Consider the following 20,825-nt stretch of genomic DNA (forward strand, 5'->3'; position numbering starts at 1 on the left):
GCTAACGTGAGTTCCACCGCAGTAGTTTTCCGTGTAACAAATTTTATATAAAATTGTGTTTTATTGCTCTTTTGCTGTTTTCGCTTTCACCATGAATATAGTGGAGGATGTACGCACTTGTAGTGCAGACCTGCAGACCTACCCACATTCTGTTTGTTGAAGTTTTCCTACTTATAATTTGACACACATAATACAGTAGCATGTAACAAATCATAGCAGATAAATTGATATAAAACTGGTGCCTGCTTCAGAGAAAAGCTGTCTTATTTTATTGATGGTTATTAAATGTATGATGACTTGCAGATCCCAATATTTACCAGTACATCACTGCTTCTCATTGGTTTGCAGTGTGACCGCTCTGGAGAGTCCACAGCATCTGTTTATTTATTTGCATGGCTGTAGTGAGATAAAGTATCCATGACTGTAATGGTTGGATACAGTGGCCCATAATACTGTTCATTAATCCTATCAGGTATATGTGTGTACCAGAGAGAGACAGGCAGACTGGCAGAGGGAGATGGATGTGTTTCAGTGCCGTGGAGGTTAAACAAAGCCAGGGTTCAGGTAGAGTCCAGGTTTGCTTTCTCTGTGTTCTATAAGCTATATGCTGAGTACAGAGTTTCTGGGGTGGTAGAAGGACATTCTTGGAGAGTGTGTTCATGTGTAGGCAGACAATGAGGAGGCAGGTTAGTCATTCCACTGGAACGGCCGAGGTTGAGGTGTGCTGTTGCTCTCTTTGCCTGGGGCCATCCCTGCCAATACTTGCAGGCATCTACGGCTCAGCGCTCATTTCCATGTGAGACTTTCTAAAATCATCTAGGCATTTTTGTTGTATTACGACATGGTCTGGCAATGAAATTGTCACCTACTGATAAATATTCCTGCTTATATCATTTCTTGCTGGTCACTCATTAATTGGGCTGCAGTATCACAGTAATGTGGGCACTTAAATGGCATGTAGCTGGGAATTAACAAGTGCTGCTGGCAGTGCTCAGCTGTCAGATGAGCTAACTTGTCTTTATTTTGAGTCTGATGGAATGCCATTACTCAAGCACACATATGTGGTATTATTGTAAGTGGCAGAATGACCCCTGTGGGAACCTGTCCACTGGACTGCTTCTGCTCATATTCTTGGCAAATGAAGCCCCCTGTCCTCCTTTCTCTGTCCCTTTATCTACCACTTTCTTTCTCCCTCACACAGGGTGTCAGGCTGCGTTAACAATGAATCAATCTTTGGGGGGATTCTTTGACTGCAGATGGGGTGAAGAAGTGCCTGGGGTCCATGGCTTTCGCTCTTTGTTTGCCAGCCCCTGTGCTCTCAATAATTCATTAACTTATCACTTTTTTCTCAAGGGACTGGTAGAAGTCTCTCTGTGGTGGGGATTCTGTGGTTACATCAGATCGCCTGATTTATCATCGAATGAGCACACATTTAGTGACATTACTGATATTTGGCTAAACCGAAACTTTGATTATAAATATGTGCACATATGTGCTGTCAATAATACACTTAAAATATATTTTTGCAAGATAGATACCAAACAGACTTAATAAATTAGTAAATCCAAGCAGCGGAAGTGACGGATAATTAATCTATGCAAAAATGCACTAGCTGTGGCAATTCAAATTTATTCATTGGCATCTGTAGCCACTCAGTAAAGTGGGGCACACTTTTGAGCACTATCTCCACCCAAGTTGTAAACACTACACATATGTGTAACTGTAGATGTATTGAAGCATGTTTCTTAATGAAAAATTCTGTGTTCAAAAATTAGTTTTAAATAGTCCTGAAATTAAAAAAAAAAAGTCAAATGTCAAACTGTTTTACACTGCTTTAATTTTAATTTGCACTTACTGTCAGGTATCAGAGAGAGAGGAAAAATAAATGGAGAGCTTGCCAGTTTTGTGTGGCACAGCCACATTTTTCTAACTGGCTCTAATCTGTCTCTGTCAAGCTGTATTTTTGCATCACTGATGTCTAAATAGATGGCATTCTTTTAGCGTTCACTCTGTGTACCTTCAGAGAGACGGAGATAAGTTAAATTTTGAGCAGCTGCCAATTGGCCATGTGGTATGTGTTCACTTTAAGATTAATAGCAGTGTGGATGAGCAGCGGACTCTCGACACACAGAGCTGAAAGGAAAGCCTGATTGTTTCCCCTAAGTGAAATATGACTCCTTCATCATAGTACCTTTTTGTCAGGCAGCAGTGCAAGGTTAGTCGAGGAAAACACCAGAAATATGGCCTCTCTCTGATAACTTTCAAGTACTTGTCATTCAGTGAAAAGTTACATCTTTAAATTTTCAGTAATCATTTTTTCATCAGTGTTCATGATATTTATCTTGACCAGTTTACTAGTTAAGTCATTCAGCAGTTGTACTGAAGTTTTCCAGTCAGACCTGACTCTGTTGTCTGAGGCTGTTTTACAACCAGGTTTAATTTAGAATACAAAAGTTTCCTGTGGTCAGATGTGTGAAGCAGCATCCTGTTTAGTTCCCACATCTCAAGGTCACTCATGCAGTGACAGTAATCTGTATTTGTCATTGTTAGTGTGTGTGTACCATACACAGGTGTGTGTTGGTATGGTAGTACTAATGAGGTAGCGTTTGCTTTTTTTTCCCTGCCTGCCTCTGTAGATCTATATATAGTAAACTCTACTCAACGAGACAGTTGTGTTTCCACAGCTAAATTATTTACAGCTACTTTGCCTGAACAAGTGAGAGTATGAGACGAGAGCTACCGAAACCCAGATTGTTATTCACTATATTCAGAAGAAGCCAGACGGTTAGTGTTTGAAGTTGCATCTCATTCATCCCCTTGGTCTTGTCTTCTTCAACTCTGAGGTCATACCCAAGTGATGGGCTATAGCTGAGCCATATGTGAGCCGTGCACACTTCCAAAAGCCAAACAGACAGCCTGAAGCAATCACTGCACCCAAATCCAGTTTATAACCAGCAAGAATTTGGACAGTTCACTCTCTCTAGTCCTTGCTGATTGGACGAACACGGGGGTTTATTCGGGAAGGGGGTGCCAAGAGCTTTGTTCCCCCTCCCTTCCTTTCCCTTCCTCTTTAACTTCAACTCCCTCTTTAACTTTTGCTCCCCCAGCTGAAGAATGCTCATAAAACTGGTTCACCTGAACAAGCCAGTGGGAGGGCAGCTCCATGGCCTAGATTGTTACTGTTGTAAAATGTTAGCAAGACCTTTTCTGTGTTTTGTTTAGGACTTTTTATTGATAAAATGCTTTGGGGGATAGACGGCAAGGGTGAAAAAAAAATTGGTTTGTGAGATAACTGCTACCAGATGCTGCCTCTGTCTGTTATTCAGTGTAAAGAGAAGGAAATCGAGAGGCTGGTGAAGAGAAAAGAGACACTGTCATTTCTGGATGAACTTCTCAACTGCTACATGGACACTCTCCAACTTCTCCCTGCCTACATTTTTCTTGTCCCGTGTGCACTCTGCTGCCATCACATACACAAGAATTGAAACGGGTGTGTTTGTGCAGGAAAAATGGTTAGTTTGCAACCAAAACAATGAGGGGGCTTTGACCTTGACCACTGCAGTGTGCCCATATATGTTCTAGTTTAGATTCTCACAGAGTTTACGTCACAGCCCCCAGTACTTCACCCCTATAATTCAGCAGTGTTGTGTTGTGGGTTGAGTTTATTTCCATTATTTACATTGTGTTCCTATTTCTCTCTGTACATCTCCAGAATGAAGCAGTTTGATGTTTGTATGTATGTGTTAGTGGGGTGTGGTTTCTGGTTCCGTCTAGATTGAGAGGCAGCCGTGGCTGACATGGTGCTACGACTGCAAGTTGTAAGAGGATATGTGACCATGCAAGCAGAGACTCTAAGGACGCCGAGTGTCTCCTATCTTGTAGCTCACCTGCATCTGAAAGTTTTTTTTTTATCATGAATCTGCAGAAATTTTCTTATCAGCATTTTGGCTTTCCACAACTGCGAGTTCTACTTTATTGCAGCCTTAAGTTCAAAGAAAGGTTAAGTTGTGAATCACCAACGTCCATTTACTACAGCATGTCAACACTGACAAGGCATGTGTCATAATGTATTATTACTATCCCTTTTTCTATAATACTCATGTTTGGGCAGATTTTTTCCTCTTCTTTCTGGATAAAGTGGAAATATTTTTTCACAATTACTGCTCTTCTCTCTGCCTGGTGATGTCACTCCTGTTTATGTGGCTTGTCGTTAAGGCAACACTGCAATCAAAAGGTAGCTGCTCTGGAGCTTACTGATGTCCCCAGAATAGCCATGCTAACACTTCCCTCCTGACACTGCCACATCACTTCAAGCTTTGCACCAATGGCGTAGTTTATTTACCATACAGCGCTCACCAACTTTGACAGTTAGTCCCCAGTATTTCGTATGGAGGTGGGTCTTCGTTTGGCAGCTGTTCACCACATTTCCATTCTGCTTCTTTCTTATGCTCATATATGCTCATCTGCATATCGCAACACTGGAACAAGTGACCTACATGAGTGCAGTATGACTAAAATAAGAGAAATAAAGGTCCCCTTTCAGTTACCATCACATAACAGTGTCTACTACCTTGATACTGTTCCAGTACTGGCCACAATTGAAATTGGATGTAAGCTGAATGTTATTTAAAGTAATTTATGAGTTTGGTTTTAAGTAGAGATGGCAGAGTTTGGACACTTGTGGGGTCCAAGAAAACAGTCACTGGGGCAGACCAGAATAAATGAGTATGTACTTGCACACTGGATCAAGTCAAACCATATGTTTTTAAAGTTTCAGTAAACTGCCTTTGACAGGCAAGCAGAACTGGTAATCATAACCAGTGTGACAGTCAGTACGAGGTACAAGGTTTGCAGCTCAGTACTCATTGCTCAGACTGCTTATGTATTCTTCCCTAAAGTGTGCAGTTGTTTCAAAGTTTTGCCATGTCATTGTTTTTAATTTTTTTTATTCACCTGGGAACAATCTTATAATTGAATGCCAGAAAACATTCTTTTGCAATCAGATCCTTATCTACATAAAACTAAACTGAAGGTGAAAAACATCTCCAGTGATTTACAGTATTACCTTTAGGATGACCAGTTGTTAGTGCACAGTCAGCATAAAGAAGTCTGTCCTGTTGGACTTGGCATTAGAATTTGCTCGATGATTATCTGCAGTATAGTCTGAGCCGATCATTTCAAGAATCATCCGATAATCACATTTAGATCCTGCAGATATGATTGTATAAGTATTTAGCTATTTTTTCAGGTTAATGAACTTATGTGGTATCATTTTACTACAGATACTCTAGGGAAACTTGTTTCAACATTGAATAATTCATAATCTCAGTACTGCACAGAATAACAGCAACTTGATCTTTCAGCCCAGTTTCCTACTGTTCATTACATCAGTAACATCAGTGATCTGTTGTAAAGTTGCACAGTAATGCAGTGTTATAAAGTTAAAGCCAGTATAATTTGAAGAACAGTGAGGCAGGAGTTTTTCATTCTGTTTATTACCACTCTTTCATGGTCAGAATAAAAGCAGGACATGATCTGAAAGCCGTTACCTGTTTTTATACTCCTGACAGGTACAGTAAATGCATGTCTAGAAGTTTAGTTGCTGCTTTGCTACAAATAACCTCACCTTAGATGGCCTATACTGTAGCTTTACTATGGTTGTAACAACAGTAGATTCAACACCGTGCTGGAGCCTTTAGGAGCATTTTGCATCCATGTGGTGTCCCAACACCAGTTTGATAAAACTCTCTCTCCAACTCTCCTCTGATGGTGTATGGCCTACTACTGGACAGACTGCAGTTCACTCATTCATCTCTTCTGAGCCCATCAGAATTGAGTCCATTTGGAGCAGTATGTGGGTCTGCAGGAACACTGACCCTTCTCTTAAATTTTGTTTGTTTGGTCATTGAAAATATGATGCATTCTGAAGCTTATGCTATAGTATTAGATCAGTGTGTCATCCTTTGCCTGCTCCCTTACAGCGTGAGGCCCTTGATTAGCAGTGTGGGCTTAATCACTCACTAGATGAGAACAGAGTGCAGCGCCACCAAGACAAAAATAAACCCACAGTTGGATTATGGCTGTGTGTGTGTGTGTCCACACTGATTTGATTCCTAAACAGGTTCCTGAGTGTGGTCATATAAACCAAGCAGAGCTCCTCATTTCATTTTCCCCACTTGTCTTTCCCACCTGTCTTTCAACACTTGGCCCTTGTGACCCCTGTGTCCAACCTGTCCTCATAAGTCATTTAAACACACTTTTGATTGTGTTAACCTGCAACTTGGTATGTGGTGGCAGAATGTGTGGCAGGTTCTGTAACGAAACATAAAGAAGGAAGCCCAAAGAGTAGAGAAATAAATCTTACCAAATTGTTTGTATTATATCTTGTTATAATATATATATAACTCTACAGTTTTTCTTTTTTTGCTATGAGATTGAAACAAAACCAACTAAAATGGTTCCTACTGATGCATCAGGCTGTAAAATGATCAAGTGATTCTTAGGTTTGTTTTTTTTAATTTGCCAAGGTGAACGGTTTATCACTGAGAGAGAGAGAGAGAGAGAGAGAGAGAGAGAGAGAAAGAGAGAGAGAGAGAGAGAGAGAGAGAAAGGGAAAACAGAGCAGGTATTGATCATTATCTAAAAAAGCATCGTGAGGATTTAAAAGCCCCGGTTCTGCTCCTGCTCTCCGTTACCCCTCGTGCCTCATTTCTGGAATCTCTTTCACCTAGGCTCTGTCAACACATTAGACTGGCCAGTTGAAAGAAAGGAAAAGCACTAGTAAGGGAAAAGATGGGAGACAGGAGGGGGTGCAGTTGTGAAACTGGCGTCAGACCATCTTTTGAGTGGAATTCTTTGCAGGGTCACAGTTCAGGCGCTGCAGTGTGGCGCTGTGATTGGCTGAGGAAAGGTGAAATAAAAACCACAGTAAACTTTTGACCTCGGCGCAGTAGCTCTGCAGGAACGCCCAGCCCGAGCTCTGGCGTGGTGGAACAGAGCCCGCTCTCTTCCTGTGTTTACTCCACCAATCCTACAGGGATGGTGGAGGGTGGAGGGGAGGGAGCACAGAAAAGAGGGAGAGACACAAGAACGAGAGGGAGGAGCTGTACTGTGGTCTGAAAATGAATATCTGCCTCTTTATATATTTATTTTATTTTATTTATTTTTGCTGAGAAGCACAGTTCAAATGTGTATAAAGATTCTGGAAACCAAATTAAATCCAAGCAAAATCCTTTGTGTCAGCATGAGGTCATTTAAAAGTATTGATAAAGTGATTACACTGGTTGACAAATCTTCACACTGAATTATTGTGGCTTCATGCAATTTGTCTTCTCTCTGCATCTCCATCTGCCGCTAGTGAAGATGTGTGCGTTATCAGACCAGGCAGCATGGAGGCCGATCAGGCTCTAGTGCTCTGGCTTCCCAGATAAACGGCTGTTTAGCCATTGATTAATGAACTAATTTCCATAATATAAGCTTTGTGTGATCACAGCCGCCTGCATTTTATTTGGTCAACGTGGTCTCCCCTGGACAATGCCATGTCCTCCCTCTTGTCACCATGCTATGTACACCAACGTGTCAGACGCACAGAAAAGGAAGGGAATGTTGGAGATGCAGCATTACAGTGGTGCTATGCACTCAGGTAGCTGGTTTCATCTGTGGCCACGTGGGCCCTTTCCTGTTCCTTTCTGCCCTTTGTCCATATTAATGATGGATTGTTGTAGGTGATGCATTTGTGACACACACACAGAGTGGAATCTTCCATCTCTTTGTTTCCACCTTCATTTTTTTTCCCTGGGTTTTCTACATGTTGCAGTTTGTGTGAGAAAAAATGGAGAGATGCACACACGTTGTGTGCACTGGTTGAAGGTGGGGGATGTTTTTTTTTCTAGAGGGAAGACAGTTTTCTTTTTGCTGTGAACTAACTTCTCTTCTGCACCACATTCTTCTGTGGCCATCATGTACTTTACAGGTTTGAAGAGAAAGCTGCCGGGGCAAATTGCAGCTTTGTGTTTTATACATCTACTGTTTTTATGTGCCACTGTGAATTTCTTTTATGGATAGATTTCTAATATAATTTATGTCAACAGTGTGTTTTTGTGCAGTCAGTGTAAGGGAGTTGCAGAAGAGTTAAGCCGTGTTTATTTTTTTGATAATTCACACAACATTTTTTTTCTTTCTTCTGCAATAGAATGTGTGATTCACATTGTTAGATTAGGAGCCTGTTCAGATGTGTAGGCCGGTCTTTTTTATATTTGTGTAATCCACACATTCTTGCACTTCGATTGGTTGATTAAACTGAACCTTCAGGCTGGACTTCATTTTCTTACCAGTGCCTCACAAACATTAGAAAGCTTCTGTAAGGGCGTGTTTCTGTCTTCCCTCTCAGCTCCACCTCCCTGTCCTCCTCTCTCAAGGTGTGCTTTATGCAACGGTGAATTGCTCCTTGTGTGACTTTTAATATGAACTCTAAATCGGTCTCGCTTGTGGAGGCTTTTCATTTGAAAGACTTAGTTAACTGAGTGAATTTGGTAAAACAGTAATGAAGCAAATTTAACTTTGTTGTTGTATTTTTAGCAGTTTCAAATCACAACCTGGCTTCAGTGGGTCCTTGCATTAAAAGTATGCAGAGGAAGAAAGAGACAGAAAAATCTTTGCTTTCCACCAGTTCACACTCACTATAGGTAGACGTTTGTTTTGGTCTTGGTTTTGAGCCTTGCTGGAATTTCACAGCTGCCTCTGCAACTAAATGGAGGCTGAACAATCTACAGCTTCACTCTTTCAAAATCCAAAGCTGTACACACGTGCTTGACATATGTCCTCCTCAACTCAGTTTTTGCCATCAAATCCTTTGGCTCCAGTTTAGTCCCAATAAGCACATCTCATTAAAGTCTTGTGTGATGTTGGCAGAAAAACAGCTAATAAGTAATATTCACCAACAATAGGGCTGCACTCGACTTTAGGAAAATCTGGAAGTTATCTTGTCTCAGAATTAAGAGGATATCTTGCATATGTCAAAATGATAAATGGCAACTAAACACACTGAAATTTGGTTTTAAATTATATGAAGCAAGAGCAGTAATGTGGTTCATAATGCCCTTATTTTTTCCTGCCATCTAGCAAGGTTAAAAATGATTGCTTCTAGCATAGTTTAAATCCCAGTTCCCTTATTTGATTTTTTTTTTTTGAATGGTGCCCAACCCGGAAATCCTTCCAGCCTGCCATCTTGATAGATGTTCCACAGCTCTTATTCTTTCTCTGAGAAGAGAGGAGGCTGCTGGAGGAGCCATGAGCAAGGATACATGCAACCATCCTTATAATAAGGTTTCCTCAATCCCTTTTTCCTCGCATCTTATGTAGACAGGACTTGGATGCAAATGAGGGGAAATGTGGATGCAATTAAAGGAATTGGGATAACCCCCTAGACTTCAGAGCAGTGAGTGTCAGACACTATGGGTGTTTTATGGCAAGGATTCAGAGCAGAGCTGCTGAAATTTAAGAACAGCAATATGTAAATAGTTGGAGATCCTGCTAAAATTCAAAGTGCATTTTTGGAGGGGAGGAAATATTGCACGTGACCCAAATAATATATTTAAAAGTTGTTGTTGTTTTTTTTTTTATTGTAGTTTTTTTATTTATTTATTTTATTCATGACTCTCCAAGAGCATCATTTTGTAAGTCCGTAGGATGGCTTTGTTGTTTTAAAAAAGACATTAAGGCTGGGGCTGGTGTGAGCTCCAGCTACACCCAGTGTATAGCTGGTTGTATGCTCAGTAGGAGGTGGAGAGTTTCTTTGAAGAAAAACAGGAAGTCATTCTGTCCTTTTGTTTCCTTTTTGCACTTGGTGTCCTAAACTCTAGTGGGCACCTTTTTGTTACTTTATTACCTTGTCTGTGTGTGTGTGTGTGTGTGTGTGTGTGTGTGTTTGTAGTGCAGTGAAGTAATGATGCTTCTTGTAGATCAAATCTACCATGATTCATTGTAGTATTTTTTTTTTTTTATATATATATACTCTCAAACTTTGAACAGTTTGACCCCCTCCCTCTCACTCACTCGAAGTTATATTATGGTGTGTTTATTGTTGGGCCTGCCACTCTTTGTGTCTGGCAGCTCAGATTGCAAGCTTTATTTCAGTCTGAACAGGAATGTCCTCACTATTCTGATCCTGACTGACTGACACTGCTGTCCTTCTGGCCTTTTGCCAAATGCATGTATATCAAAATGATATATTTTTATAATGCTAACTAAAATGGCATGATGGCCCAGACTCCTTCAATGTACCTTAGTCTGTCAGTCAGGGGGACAGACAGGCTGCTAATGAGGGGACAGATAGCCTATGTCTTTGGAGATGGTTACTACGCTTCCTTTATTTCCTCAGTATGAGTGAAGTCATGCTTGATCTGAGAGCTTTGAGGCGTACAGTACAATGCTTGTATTGCAAGATAAACATTCCATTTGTGACCTTTTAAAATACTTGTTTTGCAACACATGATTGGTATGGGAGTGGTTGCAATGTTGGTGGGTAGTTTTCAAGAACAAAGAAGCAAAGCCCCTCACAGTTAATAGGTTTGTCGGCCAATTGAAATGTGTCCATTTACTGCCCACAGTTCCTTTAAGTCAGCTGAACAAGGAAATTTACTGTCGGAGATCGTTCACTGAGAAGTTAAAAGAAGCAGTTACCCTTCAAGTGATGTACAGAAATATTATCAATAAAAACACAGAGCATGGCCACATAACTGTACATGCTTACGTCATGCTGCTGTTGATTTGAATAACTTACAGTTTGAGTGAGCACCACCAACACAGTGTTCACCCTTCACTAAAGAGACATCGACTCTGACTTCATATCAGAACCAGTACTTAAGTGTATAATTTACAGGACATAATTTGGGCAAACTTTCCAGCTGTAGGCTTTTCTGAGCAACAGGTCGCCCCCGTAAACATTTCTCATCAGTATTGGCTGTAAAATCTATGCTTTATCAGTGCAGTTAACCCTGAAGGGAAACCTTGAAGTTTCTGTGTTAAAGTAGCCCGAGTGTTTTCATGTTGTAAAACTGCTTTGTTTATTTCTTTGTACTTTAAAAGCCGTATGTGACATTTAAATTGGACTCACTAAGGCTTCTTATATTTGAATGAGAAGGCATTAAACAAGTATACTGTGTCAAAGTCAACCAGCTATCATTGCTGCCAGTATTTTCAGAGCAGCACTATCCAGCTCAGTGCAGTGTGTCTTCTCTCTTCCCATCCCCCTCCCTGTTCTCCCTCCTCCTCCCCCTCTTTATTCTTCTCGGTATGCTGTGACTCCTCCTCCACCTCCTGCAGTCCGTATTCATACTTGCACTTATATGTCCTGGTCCGAACTACATTTCACATTCAAGTTCAAGTTATTTGTGCTTGTGTGGTGCATGTTCAGACCCATCTGTGTCAGTAGAAAAGGCAGGTATTAACTAAGTTTAACAATAATGTCCAAATGGAGAGTTAAAAGTTGTAAAATAACTTGCATGTGAGAAAAAGATGCTCGGAAATATTCACGTTGGTTCCCAGAAATGCTGATTAGTTGCTTTGGTACACTCACCGGCCGCTTTATTAGGTACACCTGTGCAATTGTATGCACTTCAAGGCAACACTTCCGCCTTAACATCTGTGTTTATGAAGCTCGAAATATTGCAGCTTTTGGTGAAGCTGTCATAAAAGTAAAAATTCATTAAATGTTTATTATTGAGGTCATAGTTAAAGGCAGTGTTGTACTGGACTACATTATATTTAGAGGTGTCTGTATTTTTGTCCTCCCTAGCTACATAATGAGAGGGTCAGACTATTAGGAACAAATCTGAATATAATGAAGCTCACTACAACACTGCCTTTAACTATGACCCCACTAATAAACATTTATATATTTATGACAATTTCACCAAAAAACCTAAACTTTTTGAGTGTCATTATAACAGATGTTAAGGTGAAAGTGTTGCATTGAAGTGTATATAGAATTGTACAGATGTGACTGTCAACGCGGCCGGGCAGCGTAGAAAAATCCACTCAGAATTCTCAAACTATGTTTGGATGGTTGACAGAAAGGGAGTGCTTTCCTTTCATTCTTTGTGTTAAAGCTGCATTAACTAAGATTTAGCACAAATTCAGACTGTACTAAACTCCCCGGTCTCACTCTGTATCTTCAGACCTTGTGTTTATTTCTTTTCCTCTGTGGCCACTGTTGTTAAACTCCGTACCTCACTTCTTCCACGCCCCCGCTGATCCAAGGTTATAAGATGCCTCACTTTATTGTGTAGTGGATGACAGGCTCCGCCATTTGAGTCTGGGTGAGTTTGTACCCGGAAATGGAATGTTATGTCACACTTAACAAGCGGACTGTGAGTTAGAGATATGAATAATGAGACCAAATTAAAATGGACTGTTATGATAGTTTATTAGTTGATTTTTTTTTTTAACCCTTTGAAGTCATTAATCTACCTTTTTTGTGCAATATGAAGATGATTATTAGATTTTATGAAAGAAAGAACATCTCAGAATGTCTGGCAGTACACTGATGATGCTAAAGGTCAGTACTTCTGGAGCAGGTTGTACTCAAACACTGAGGACCAGGTCTTCCCAGCATTTGGATTAGGACTCTGTATCAGGTCCCTTGATATCCTGAGCAAAATGATCTTGTAGTTGTATGATATTGTAAAAATGTGTTGGATAAGACCTGTGATGAACTGGTGACTAGTCCAGGGTTTACCCCGCCTCTCGCCCAATGTCAGCTGGGATTGGCTCCAGCCCCCCGTGACCCTCTTCAAGATAAGTGCTATAGATAATGGATGGATGTATGCACTGGATAAACTGTACACAGATGTTGGTGACTAAGTTGAGAAAGATTCATTTCTGTTGCTTTGATGAAAACTTATCCAGTGCTATGATGAGTAAACACAAAACCCAGGGGCTTCTTTGCTGTGATTATTATGAGTATGATGATAAAGTGCTGAAGGTAATGAAAGCATGTGTAGTGTCTGACTAATGTTTCTCAAACTAGTGTAAGCACTGCTTATTAAAAAGAAACTGATGATAAGCACCACTGGCTTAGTTACTGCATGTGCCCAGTGAGGAATAGTCATCAGAGTTTTATTTTTTGAAACCATTTGATAACATTTTGCAGCAACGCTCTGACCTGAATATTCTGAATATGGCTTTATTTGCACACTATCTTGTTTTTGTCTGAGTTAGCTAAGTTTTTTAAAGCCTCTGATAGCCAGATACAAACATAGTACACTGTGTGAGTGGGTATCAGGACGACAGGGAAGCGGCCTGATAAACAGAATATGTAAATAGGGTGGATGAGTGGTCACATTTCCAGGAAAGGGAAGTGATGACGCAGTGGAACGGGCTGAGGGGAGAACGCAAACAGGATGCTGTCTGCTAGTGCTTCCTGTGCAATTTTAGAAATAAATTTTTCTCCCATGAATTTCTGTGAAAGCAAAATGTATAAAGCGCTTGTGCTATTTCCAAAGGAAGCAAAGGACTGTCATTATTGACTCAGGTTGAGACGTGTAGACGTTCAGAGAACACCACAGCTCATGACCTTTTTATTTGTGTCTCTGTTTGCAGGAGATGTTGAGAAACTGAAGTGATGCTAGAACCTGAATGGAGCTTGACTGCGGTTTGAACTGGCCAAGGTGAGCAAGAGGCATATGTAGGAAAACGCACACACTCGTACATCAACCCTAGGTGGCCAGTCTATTAGATGTTCAGACCATTTTATTTATAAGCGTGACATTGAATGCTTCTGAATCTGATGGTTTGTACATCTCATCTCGTTCCTGAGCAAGTTTCATGTTGTCAGATGAAGCTGATTTAGGTGTGTGGCATACTGTGAGGCCTGTTGAGACTCATCTGTGGTTTTAGTGGGATGCTGCTCGCAGTCTCTCACTCTGCTCTGGAGATGTTGTCTACTTGGGCTGGCAGTTTTCAGATCTCAGTCATGTCAAATATACAACGTTTGAACGTGCATTGTGAGTCAAATAGTGAACTATACTATACTAGTCAAGATAAAAAACACAGTATGTTATAACTTGCAAATGCCTAAATCCCATGAGAGTGTAATTCTTTTGCCTATAGTTGTATGTAACAAAGAGACCCATAAGCTGTTCTTTTTTTTATTTGTATTTCCATGTTGAAGCCTATTTTGATTAACTCTGGTGTTCAGCATTGCTTCTCCACAACCAGAGTGGAGACTGTACTATCTCGCAACGCTTTCCCTGTTTTCAGGAAGACTCTCAGTAGCCCTCAGCTCTGCTGTTTGTCTGTTTCAGGATGTGAGGCTGGCTGAAGGCTGATGTCATCTTTCTCCACTGCTGCAGAGGTGAGCCTTAGGACAGAAACCAGGAAGGAAGGAAGAAAGAGAGTAGGGAGGGCAGGAGGAGTCACAGCCAGAGCAGGACAGGCAGATTTCAGCAGGGGTGTTGAAAGGTACACAGACAAAAAGCATGCAATGCAGATTTATGGTGCAGAGTGTGCATTTGTGGCTTGGTGCTCTTAGTAGTAGCAGTAGTAGTTGTAATAGTGGTGGGCTTCATGTCCTAGCCTGCTGTTGCAGAAAAGGAGTTGCATAATGGTTCCCACCCTTTCTACAGTTTTGCACACTGGGATGAGCTGCCTCTGTGTTCAGGAGAACTCACATGTGCACGTACACATGTGCAGACACAAAAGTCCAGGATAGGCTTGTAGTACAACAGTCTTGTTGTACAGCCACATGCTACAGCTTTGTATGTTTCTGGGTGGGAATGGGAAGGAGCAGTGACTTTAGTGGCTGGCTATAGAGGTTTCCTCTAACATGAACTCTGAGGGGTCAGATGCAGGGCAATGCCAGAGCAAGAAAACAAGGGGAGGGCCTCGAGCCCAGTACTGCTACACACAGGGAGGAAGGGAGAGAAGGGAGGGCTGAGGATATATTGGGGAAATGGCAGTTCAACCCCGTGGATGTAACCTAGTATGGAGAGTGCAGAGAATGCGGAACAGGGATAATGCTTTCTAGTCTCTGGAATAAACTGTCGGGTCTTGGATTGTTTCTAGGCTTCGCAAGCCTGAGCAGTGTTTATTTTTTGTTTGTGCGCTCCCAAGAAGTTAGGCAAAGAGGCAGGCTGGTGAATATGTGCCTGGGACAGTAGCTACTAGCACCCATCTCTCTGCTGCAGCATGCCTGAGCATGTACGTGTACTGGAAATGTTTTGTATATGCAGTATGTACGTCTGTTGCTGCTGCTAGCAGACTGGTAATATTCTAGCGGGCAGGCTGGCTGAACGCAGAATGACCCATCTCCCCTGAGGCTTCAAATCACTACATCATCATCAGTAGCTCCTCGCAGTGGAACAGATGAGATTTCATTCCCATCAAGCACTAAGCATGAACCAAGGTTGCTTTGCTAACTGGATTGTCCACTGTCATAAATCTGTAGAAACCTGCAGTCTTCTCTTCTACTGGATTTCACTTCATTTATATTCTCAATAACATGGGTATTTTGCTGAAACTTTTAAGGTTTGTCTGCATTTCCTGTGCTTTTTGAGAGGACTTTGCAAAAACCTGACAGCTGAGGGCACTTTCCAATCCACACTTATCCTTTGACACGTATGAGCATATTAACCCACACTCTCAGTTTGTTCTAGGGACAATTATGCCAATTTAAGTCATTAGTCATGATGTCATCTTTATCACACGTCCTCCACCCTGACCAAAAAAATAAATAAATAAACTATGCAGCAAACAGGTGAGTCCTTTTTCAGTGACGCTCTGACTCTCTTTTTCTGCTGCAGCCACATTTTTGTAGTGATGTTGTAAATGACTCTTCATCGTGTTGGTAGAGCCGTGGAAAGATAGCTTCATTCCACATAATAAACACTCAACTATGTTGTCCAACTGAGTAAAGTAACACCACACGTCATTTTGCTGAATCTGCCGACATAGTATCTCCCACCTGCTCTCCATGGAAACTGTGTGTGTGACACACAGGCAGAAGCAGTGTCAAACATTAGATCTGCTTCTCTACAACATAAAAAATAAACAGCCCCAAAAATGATTTTTCTTTATCTTCAGTATTCAATGACATTGATCTTGTCAGCTAATCGAACAATTGATTATTCACCCAGATTCCCTCTGATTGAGTTGCACTGCCTCTATGTATATATGATGTGGGGTTGTGTTCTTTTCAGGTGCTGATATGTGCTGAAGATGAGTGGCGTAGGAGACAACTTGTTGGAGCCACTGTGCTCCGACCGCAAACGTAAACTGTCCACCTGTGACACACCAGGCTTAGGGTGAGTGCTGTAATTGCTCTTCTGTCTTCATGTATCAATCTGTTGCATGTGCTGCAGTTTTTAGTGTGAATGTCAGCAAGTGCATCAGGTCACTTCCTGCCTTCTGGCCTCATGTAAACATTCTTGCCCTCATGGTACAAACATGTGTATGCTGCTAACGCAGTGTCTGAAGCATCTAAACCCGGAGGTGACCCGCATATGGACAGGCGTTGGGAAGTGAGGTTGTCATGACAACATATCTAATCTCCTTGACGCCCGGCAGGTGTGACAAGCGTCGGAGGGAGCAGGAGAGCAAGTACATCGAGGAGCTGGCTGAGCTCATCTCTGCCAACCTCTCTAACATCGACAGCTTCAATGTCAAGCCTGACAAATGTGCCATCCTCAAGGAGACCGTGAGACAGATTAGACAAATCAAAGAGCAAGGTACCACTACAAACTGTACTGTACATATAACACCTGTACACCATACATGCCTGGTCATGAGCAAAGCAGCATGTGAAAAATACAGTTTGACTACAACCAGATTATAATTTAGCTACCAGAAAATGTTCTTATTCATTGGTTTATTTTTGTTTGTATTTGGAGAGGAACCAGTGAATAAAGTTAGGCTGAATCTTGTCAGGTACCCTGCTGCAGGACAGATGATGCCAGTGATGAAGTGCTGTCTTTGGTTCAAGGCCAGGCTGCTTCAGACTGATAGTCATTTTGGTGGGTTGTATCAGGCGGGGGTAAATGAACACCAGTAATTGAGACCAATCCTCGGCGTTCATGGCTCAAGGCTGTTGCTGACAGTGTGTATATGTTAGTGCCAACCCCTGCTTCCCTCTGGGAGACTAATAACAACGGTAACTCAAAAATCAGACCTTATAAAGACCTGTTCCTTTCCCTAGGCCATTTTCCAATCATCTTGCAGATTTGACATGATTGCGTTGCAAAGGAGGTTATTTTTTTCACCTGTTTTAGCTCAGTTGAGATTAGATCTCTGAGGTTAAGTGGTTAAGGAAGAAAGAGAGCAATCATATTGGAATCTACCCAAAGGGTCACAGCTGGCTACTGCTGGCCTCGGCATTGTGCAGCCAGGTTGCCATAGTTACAGGATGGGAATGATGGAAGGCCCCTTTTTGTCTCTCTTCTGTCTGTCTCGTTAACACACCTTTTCCCTCCCCTTGTTCACACATTTTATTTTCTTTTGCAATCTGTTTCTCTAGTGTCTGTCAGTCACTGTTTCTTCAAATCTGTTTTCTCATACTGCTTGTTTGATTTGAAATGGAGTGAAATCCGAGTGTTGCCTTGCTTCATGTCTCACACCACAGATGACCATGATATATAGAGTGAGTGGCATCTAACAAAGCCTCAGACACATGCTGATTTTAAAAATAGAAAGGCATTCTAACCATGCATCCATGACTTGCTGTGCCACCTGGTGGCTAGAAGAAGTACTTTATTATACTGTAAAAGGGAAGCAGCCGGCTGTAAACAGAACAATGGTTGTCTTGAAATTATAACTGTAAGGAAAATACAAAAATTAACCTATATTGTGGCAAAACATACAGCTTTTCATGTTGAGATACAAAGTGAAAATAATTTTTAATATGTAAAGTACAGAATAAAAAAATCCAAATAGTTGTAAAATATGAATTCTCTTCCTCAGTAGTGCAATGTGCTTCATCTGTTCTTAGGAAAGAGCTCTTGCAGTGATGATGATGTCCAGAAGGCGGATGTGTCCTCCACTGGTCAAGGGGTCATTGACAAGGACCATCTGGGGCCGCTGCTCTTACAGGTCAGACTGGGGACAGCCACCGGGGGACAAAAGACCAACACCAATTAGCTGCTCTTCCATATGCTGGACCTGTGTTTTTTCCTGTCTTTGCTCACTTGGAGTTAATAGAAACAGCTGGTTTCTATAGGGTTAATATAGTAGCCAAATAAGTTATATTTTATTCTTGCTGTTTGCATTGGTAAGTTTTCCTCCATTCAACTCTGTGTTTGTGACCCTGATGCTTCTAGGCCCTGGATGGCTTTCTGTTTGTGGTGAACCGAGAGGGCAGCATTGTATTTGTGTCAGACAACGTGACCCAGTACCTGCAGTACAGGCAGGAGGAGCTGATCAACACCAGTGTGTACAACATCATCCATGATGAGGACAGAGAGGAGTTTCACAAGAATCTACCCAAGTCCAGTGGTGAGACATAATATATGTGCTGGGACAACCACAGTCAAAATCATACACACCTAAATGTACATTCAAACACAGTCACACACACACACACACACCGATATAGATGATTGAACAGTTTCAAAGCTCTTGCACACACTCACACACCAGGCAAAGAGCCATGTTCACCTGTTTACCAGTATCCTTTTTTTTTTTTTTCTTCATAGCACCAAATGGGGCGTCATGGGGAGCAGAGGCACCCCGGCAAAAGAGTCACACCTTCAATTGTCGCATGCTTGTGAACTTTGTTCATGGTCAGAGTCATTCGTTGCCAGAAGAGAGGGCTGGAGGCCAACGCTATGAGACCATGCAGTGTTTTGCCCTCACTCAGCCTCGGGCTATGATGGAGGAGGGAGAAGGTAGAGTCATTGTTAACAGTAATGTTTTTTTTTCCTGATGGAAAAAATAGATGAACAAGTATAACAGTTAAACATGTTATGATTATTGGTAGGGTTTAATTTGCATTCTCAGACTTGTTTACATTACCCAGTGGCTTTGGCTTACACACAGTGTGCAGGGCCAGAATCTCTTGTGCATAATAATATTATACCCACAAATAGTGTTAAATGTCCAGTTCCTCTTCTAGTGCATTTAAATATGGACTTAACATTGTGTTGTTTCTTTACTCAGATTTGCAGTCATGTATGATCTGTGTGGCGCGACGTATCACTGCAGTAGAGAGGACGGAGAGGTTTAGCACTCGCCATGAACTGTCAGGTAAGTTTCCACTGTGTCATTTGTAATAGATGCAGGTACTTTCTATACATGTGACATGACCTTTGGAAATGGTTGTTCTTAGGCACAGCAGCATACAAAGGCTATAGTCAGACTGGCCTGGGCTGTAAAAGCTGTGGTAGCAGGTATTCCTTTACCATAACTAGCAATTTTGCTTTGTGTAATCCCAATTATATATTTTCTGTTGCAGGCAAACTGATTGAAATTGAACAGCAGAGCTCTCTTCACACTACTATGCGCCCAGGCAGGGAAGACCTGATGAGGCGCTGTATGCAGATGTTCCTACAACGCAGCGAGGGACAACCCTGGTACTACAAACGCCACTATCAAGATGGTATGTAGTCTAACCCTACCTTCTACCCTCCTTTTGTGACCAGCACTTACAGTTCTTTTCAAAAGTAGTCAACAAAGCCTTTCATTAATATTTGGCACCTGGTGCTACATTAGCAGGTATTTGCAAAAGCAACTTCATTTGTCACACTCATTTGCATATGAACTAGAGCAGGGGTGGCCAATTCCAGTCCTCGAGGGCCACTGTCTTGCTTGTTTTTCAGCTATCCCTGCCTGACCTGCTGCTGATTACCTGGCTCAGGTGTGTTCAGTCAGTCAGAAGCTGGAAGGTATCAATTAACTTTATCTTTCCTCATTCCACTTTCATCTAAGATGGTATCTTCCAGCTTCTGACTGGCTGAACACACCTGGTTTTGATTTTGATTTTGATTTGATTTGATTTATTCTTTCAAGCATGTAAAAACAGTTGATATGACAACACACATACACATAATCCAATATAAATTTGCTTATACCTAGTACATGCTTGAATGGAGTAGGAAGAAGTCAGACTTATCCAGTCCTACCCCATAGCATCATCTTACCGTCATTGGTTTGCAAGCAGTAAATGATTCACTTCTACCCACACAAGTATTATACTAAAAAAAAGATTATAACAGTGTAAACATTCTTACATAATTACATTCTTAAATAATTATCTTCTACACCACACAAGTAATATACTAAAGAATTATTACAAAGTGTTAACATTCATACACCACACCCACAATTGTCCATGTAATTAATCATTGAGCCTGTTCTTGCATATATCTTGATTGACACATACCTTTATATTTATGTTTAAACTCATCAATTCTATTACTATTTTTTATGTCTACACTTAAATTATTCCATAGTTTTACCCCACTTATGGAAATACAAAATCTTTTTTTGGTTGTACGTATAGCATGAATTTTTAAATTTAACTGACCCCTTAAATTGTATCCCCCTTCCCTTTCATTAAATAGTTTTTGAATTCCACCAGGTAATAAATTGCTCCTGGCTTTATACATAAACACTGCAGTCTTATATCCAACTAAATCAAAAAAGTTTAACAATTTAGACTGTATGAAAGCTTCAATGGTGTGATCCCTATACCCCATCTTATGCACAATTCTTATCGCTCTTTTTTGCAATATATACAATGGTTGAAGTGAGCTTTTGTATGTATTTCCCCAGTTTTCAACGCCATACTCTAAGTATGGTAAAATCAATGAAGAATACAAAATACGTAGTGCTTTCCC

The 20,825-nt window shown here is 41.2% G+C and overlaps 1 protein-coding gene across 5 annotated transcripts in view; it reads left to right on the plus strand.

Annotated features, from left to right (window-relative positions):
- Positions 1-20,825, plus strand: part of ncoa3 (nuclear receptor coactivator 3) — a 33,769-nt gene that overhangs the window by 743 nt on the left and 12,201 nt on the right. For 2 of the 5 annotated variants that reach the window (XM_020592950.1, XM_020592946.1), the window contains exons 2-10: positions 13,600-13,667; positions 14,304-14,353; positions 16,197-16,301; positions 16,564-16,724; positions 17,981-18,081; positions 18,309-18,483; positions 18,684-18,875; positions 19,147-19,233; positions 19,442-19,585. In XM_020592950.1, coding sequence (XP_020448606.1) covers positions 16,216-16,301; positions 16,564-16,724; positions 17,981-18,081; positions 18,309-18,483; positions 18,684-18,875; positions 19,147-19,233; positions 19,442-19,585 — 946 coding nt within the window. In that variant the 5' untranslated portion in view covers positions 13,600-13,667; positions 14,304-14,353; positions 16,197-16,215. The other 3 variants (XM_020592947.1, XM_020592949.1, XM_020592948.1) reach the window with 3 other exon arrangements.

Source organism: Monopterus albus, unplaced genomic scaffold (assembly GCF_001952655.1).
Source record: "Monopterus albus unplaced genomic scaffold, M_albus_1.0 scaffold18.1, whole genome shotgun sequence".
NCBI lineage: Eukaryota > Metazoa > Chordata > Actinopteri > Synbranchiformes > Synbranchidae > Monopterus > Monopterus albus.